Genomic DNA, 6,000 nt, shown 5'->3' with positions numbered 1-6,000 from the left:
TCCACTGGATTAAAATGGAGGCGCTGTCTTTTATTTACCTGTTGCCATGGTGAATTGTGGAGTCGGAGCTCCACTGATGATGGCTTTTTATTGTCGGTTTAACTCAGAGTGAACATACTCAGAGTTGACTGAACTAACTCAAATCAGCTGTTCTGAAACTGGTAACTCAGAGTTTCCCATCTCAGGGTAAGTCAACTCAGAGTTCAGGGTTAGACTCAGAGTTTGTTGAACCTCCTACCTGGAATACCCCTCTGGTCTGTTTTGTTTTGGAGAGGAGGAGACCTCTGCGGATAATTCAGCTTGCAGTGAAAACCTCCTAAGAACTTAAAATCTAGCTGGGAGAATTTTCAGACCACACTAGACTAGACCTTTAACTGGGCACAAAATTTTACAAACCCAGCTGAACTTTGACCTCTGTCCAGGGTTATCTGTGGCACACTGCCACAGTTTTATCACACAAAATCCTAAATGATGAAAATTCAATTTTGAAATTATAATTCCATTCATAACAGCTGCAGTGATCGGTGAACTGATGGAGAAACTGTACTGAAAGACAAAACAACAAATGTCTAAGAAATCCACAAGTAAATATGACCACACACATGTCAGGTGATGTGTAAAGGTAAAAAATAACACATGCAGCCTGATCAATGCTGCCTGTCTAAGGCTGATATTGATAACTGGAAGTTAAAAAAACGAGACAACATGTCATCTAATGTTGTTTTTTACATAACATTAATAAGCATTGGGGTGAAGTAAGGTAATGTGGATCATCAGGTAAAGCAGGACAAATAAGGTTTTACAACTTAGGCTCTTTAAATATTAGCAGCCAGTCACCAAACATGTTTCGGCATTGTTATTACAAATGTGCTTTACATGAAACAACCATTTTGATTGGTCTGAGATAACTGGGATAGGCAGAGCAAAGAGTAAAAAAAAATTACTGGTCCTAGAACTTGGAAGATAAGCCATGTGGCATGTTAATCATCTCATTTTGGTAGTAAGAGTCCTGCAACATAGAGGTATAATAACAAATGGTTACAGAATGTTACATTTTATTAAATGTTTTAATTATAATAAAAATATTTTCATAATACACTTAAGTTTTAATAGACAAGGGTTTTCAGTGAGTATTTAAAGCATTCAGGTAAAATGGGACAAAATATTAAGCTAAAATAGGACATTTTTCTCAATGAAAGCAGCTTGTTCTTAATCGACCAGGTGCCGTAAAATCATGACTTATGCTGCTGTGTGCCAACCTGTCATATTACAGATGTTTAAAATGTTTTTGTCATTTAAAAATATTAAAGATGATGAACTGAGTCCATGTTAGCCACAATAGTCCAAAATGAGCCATCATTATTATACACACACACATCCATTTTAGATAATACGGCACCAAGGAAACAGGCAGCAAAAGAACAGGGAAAACATGGCAGTAAAGATGGACATTTTTTTTTAATTCATAGACACAGGTCACATGAATGATTTAATGATTAATGACTGAACTGATGAATGGATTTAACTAAACAAACAAACAACTGTTTATAAAAGGGATATTTGGGAAGAATGTATCCAAGCCTCTAACATTTAAGATAATGCAATATCTGATACTACACAGACAACACAGAACATGTCAAATTTTAAACAAAATTGACCCCTGCAGATCTCCTCTTTGTGTCAAATGCTAAGTGTCAGCTGGAACTTAAATGCATTATTTTTGGGACTGTTCTATAATGGCTAAGTTGTTGTCATGTATAGCAAGGGAGCCGAGTACAGTTCTGAAATGTAAAATTTGTAAAGATCCTGGACAGTTTTTATTGGGACTGCCATCCAAAGCCAAGACAAGACAGACACAAGACACAGACTCTTGGAGATCTAAGCTGCTAAGTAAACTTGTTGTCCTAGCGAGGAAATGTATACTGTTTAATCGGATCTAAGAAAAAAACACATCAGTGGACTGGAAAGGCCCTTCAGAAAGTCACCAAATAAATAATTTTTATGTAAACAAAAGAGAATTAGGTATGACGAGTACATGTGCATGTGTCTTTTTACGGTTAATGGGTGTATATATGGCCATAAGGGCATCATCACAACCCCCCATCCCCCTTTATTATATTTTATTTCACTTCCGTGTATTTACAATTTCTCCCTCGGTGTACTTTTTTTTGCTTGTTTGTTCTGGGGGTTTTATGTTTTGTTTTGTTTTTTGTTGTGTTTCTTTGTTGTTGCATTGTTTTGTTATTAGTTTAAAATTTTATCTAAAGTATTATTCACCTGTGTATTGTCTCACCAAGCTCAGGTCTTTCCAAAAATGTTGATGTTATAATACCTGAACATGTCATCAAAGTGACGCAGGGGCACGTGGTGTGTTTAGTATTTGGCAACATACTTTCTTTATAGAAACATAGCAGAGAACCATAACAAGTTCCAAAGGTAACACTTCAGGAAGTCTTCAAAATATTAGGCTAGTTGTTTTTCTTGGTTATCTATAAAAAAAGTGGCCCATATTACCTGAGTTCACGTGTAATCGTGTAATATATTACACGATGAAGACATTGTAAAGAAACTGGTCACTAGAAGAAGTTCTGGACGGGACATTGAGCAGTGTAAAAACTTGTCAGTGTTCTCTGATGGTCAAACCATGAAATCTGGACTCTGTTTCTAATATGGCATTTCTAATCAACTGTTATCATAACCCGAGGATCATACCTGTAGTGATGGACAGAACATCAGTGAAGGTGTAGGCTATGACAGTGTTATTGTCTGCTTAAACTGCTGACAGATGTTTTTTATGCTGAAAAACAAACTATAGAAGCCAAATGAACTCGGCTGTTGGAGGAAACACATTATAGGCTGTGTGCTTTTCTAAAACCAAGCAGTATGTCACCGTAACTTACTGTGTGTCCACAGACAGCAATAACACGCATCCGAACAAAAAGTAGCTACTTTACGTGTGAGCACAGCTGGCGATGCTGACGGGTTTATGGTAGACCTCCAGGCAGATGGGACAGGAGAACTGGCTCTCGATGCCCTCAGCCGGGGCTGCCAAGGAGCCCGAGCCGCTGTTGGGCTGCTGCTGCTGGCGGAGCTGGGTGCTCGCCGAGACAAAGCTCCGAAACATCGCCATCATGGAGCCGGAGAGGATCTGTCGACAACAGCTCGCCGCCACACGGAGGAAGCTGCCCTAACTGCTGGTAGCTAGTGCATTAGCCGGACAGCAATTTGAATATATGTCGTACAAACATCGTGGCTTTCCAATCTGTTCCTTATAAAAAATATCTTCAATAAACCGAGGCATTACTTTCCCTGCCTGGAGAAGACATGCCGGAGAAGTAAACATTGGGAGCAATGCCCGTTAGCGAGTGTCAGCGCTGTGCAGCGAGGATGACCTGGATAAAAAGCACCAATCTATAGACTCATGCAGTTCATGGGATGCTGTGTCCATGTGGTTGTCAGATTAGCGGTTTTGAAAAAACGTCAGTGAACGCTCGCGAACATCACGAGAGGCTACAACAAAAGCCCTCCGCGCGCTTTGCTTTGTGGAGGCTGGAGTCCTCCTCTTCATCTACTGACTGCTCTCTACATTTCTATAGAACTGCAATCCCAGAGGCCACCTCAGTGAGCGGCCCGGGCCAAAGAATAGCACCACTTATTAATTATTATCAGAGGAGCGGACAGATTTACTCAGCAAAGTATGGCCAACCAAATGGGACAAATGTGTGTTATTCATATAGGCTAGACTAAGACACTTTAAGGGGTAAAAACATTTAATTCATAAACCGAACAAATACAGGCTACATTTCAAATGTTGTACACATACAAACATATTTCATTATTACATCTGATCCATGATCCTGTAATGCAAGGCCAAAACCATGGAATTAACGTTGGGGGGACCAAATTTGCCAGGGGGGCCCAGATTATATTTATTAATTTCCCATTTTTAAAACATTTGAAAGTAATGAAAAAGAGAGAGTTCCGTGTTTGATACTGATTGTACAAACAGCAGCTAAGCAACAGCTTCTGCTTGGGTACAAAATCAGCACACCCAGAAATGCAGTACACTGTACAAGGTTTTCATAGTCATGGAAAACCTGGAAATGTAATGGAATTTCACAGTCACATTTTCCAGTGTGGAATAAGCCATGGAATTAGTAAAAATCATTGAAAGTTTAGGAAAAGGCATGGCATTTTATTGTGTGTAATGAAATTGTTATAATTATCTTCCGTGAATAACCCCTCGCATTATATATAACAGCAAATTAAGTTTCTGTTGCTGTCGACATAACGTTTCTCTGATATGCGTTGATGTGTGACAACGTTTTGTTCATTTCTTCATTTTCTCCCTGCATTCCCACTCTCACTTCATGTATGACAGCTGGAGTTATGTTTGAATATTTGAATAGAGTTTGAATCTGATATGTTTGAAAAATGCCCAGCAATTGAGGCAAGAATTTTTTAAATCTTTTTATTATGGGTGGAAGGTCATGGAAAAGTTTTCAAATTCTGTCCATGAAAATGTGTGACAACTCTGACTGTAATACTAGAAGCGGTAGTAATAATAATGAGTTGCACTCCCGGTGGCGCTGCTCTGCTGCGACCCGGGCTACCTCGTGCTGCTGTCTTATGTCTCTGTACCCTTTTAAATCAAATATCTTGGTGTCATCATTGATAACACACTAACCTGGAACACTGCAGCAAACTGCAACAATGCTTGCATTTCTTGCATCGCTTACGAGCTCATGGAGTGGACAAAAAGATCATGCTGATCTTCTATCAGGCAGTTCTGGAGAGCCTAATCAGATATGGCATTACAGCTTGGTTTGGCAACCTCTCTGCCCAGCTGAGAAATAAGTTGTTGCGATTAATCCACACTGCGTGGAAAATTATTGGCATCAGAGAGCACTCATCCATGCAGAGCATTTACAACAGGCCACATTGTGCAAGGCAAACAAATTAATTGATGATGTGTCTCATGTCCTGCACTCAGAGTATGAGTTGTTACCTTCAGGATGAAGGTTCAGAGTTCCCCAGTGCAGATTTAATAGATTCAAAAACTCCTTTGTCCCTGCTTCTATTAAATTTGTTAACAGTGGCAGATAAAGCCAAGTAGCAAGCACTACTGCACTTTATGGCTACTGTTTTAAATTGCTGTATGCTGTTTATTTTATAACGTTTCTTTACTGTTTTTTAAGCTCCTATTTATTACTATGCTGTACTATTTATTGCCTGCTGCACTTTATCTATTGACTATGTTGTACTATTTATTTATTTTTCACCTGTTTTTATGTTGTGTTACCAGTGTGTTTTATGGCTGCAGCAGGGGTGAAAAAGCCCAAGACAAATGTCCCACTAGTGGGACAATAAAGTTAATCTTGATCTTGGGTCTTGTGGGGGGTACTACAAGAATATGGGGCACCAGGGACGCTGCTACGAGCCATTTGGCTCCTGTATGACCAAAGTGAGAGCTGTGTCCACATACTCTGCGTAAAGTCAGACTGGTTCTTGGTGGGTCTGCCAGGGTTATCACTGATCCTGTTTGTGATTTTCATGGACGGGGGGGGGGGGGGGGGGGGGAAGGTCCGGTTTCGGAACATCGGAATTGCATCTCTGCTTTTTGCGGATGATGTGGTTCTACTGGCTTCATCCCACCGTGACCTCCAGCATACACTGGGGTGATTTGCAACCAAGTGTGAAGCGATCAGGATGAGAGTCAGCACCTCTAAATCTGAGGCCATGGTTCTCTGCCAGAAACCGATGGATTACCCCCTCCGGGTTTGGGGAGTTCCAGTACCTCGGGGTCTTGTTCATGAGTGAGGGTAGAATGGAGCGTGAGATGGATCGGTGGTTTGGTGCGGCACCTGCCGTGATGTAGGCGCTGTGTCGGTCCGTCGTGGTGAAGAGGGACCTGAGCCGGAAGGCGAAGCTTTTGATTTACTGGTCCATCCAACCCTCACCTATGGCCATGAGCTCTGGGTAGTGACTGATAGAATGAGA

The 6,000-nt window shown here is 40.7% G+C and overlaps 2 protein-coding genes across 3 annotated transcripts in view; both read right to left on the bottom strand.

Annotated features, from left to right (window-relative positions):
* The window catches only part of LOC126406452 (E3 ubiquitin-protein ligase RNF166), a 27,171-nt gene extending 23,563 nt beyond the window's left edge, over positions 1 to 3,608 (bottom strand). The window contains exon 1 of the mRNA XM_050070742.1: positions 2,955 to 3,608. Within this exon, the coding sequence (XP_049926699.1) occupies positions 2,955 to 3,133 (179 nt within the window). The 5' untranslated portion in view covers positions 3,134 to 3,608. The remainder of the gene's footprint in view (positions 1 to 2,954) is intronic.
* The window catches only part of borcs7 (BLOC-1 related complex subunit 7), a 1,032,483-nt gene that overhangs the window by 70,767 nt on the left and 955,716 nt on the right, over positions 1 to 6,000 (bottom strand). The gene's annotated exons all lie outside the window — the stretch shown is intronic.

The sequence above is a fragment of the Epinephelus moara genome, chromosome 19 (assembly GCF_006386435.1).
Source record: "Epinephelus moara isolate mb chromosome 19, YSFRI_EMoa_1.0, whole genome shotgun sequence".
In the NCBI taxonomy this organism is placed as follows: Eukaryota; Metazoa; Chordata; class Actinopteri; order Perciformes; family Serranidae; genus Epinephelus; species Epinephelus moara.
This window is presented reverse-complemented; position numbering and strand designations above follow the sequence as displayed.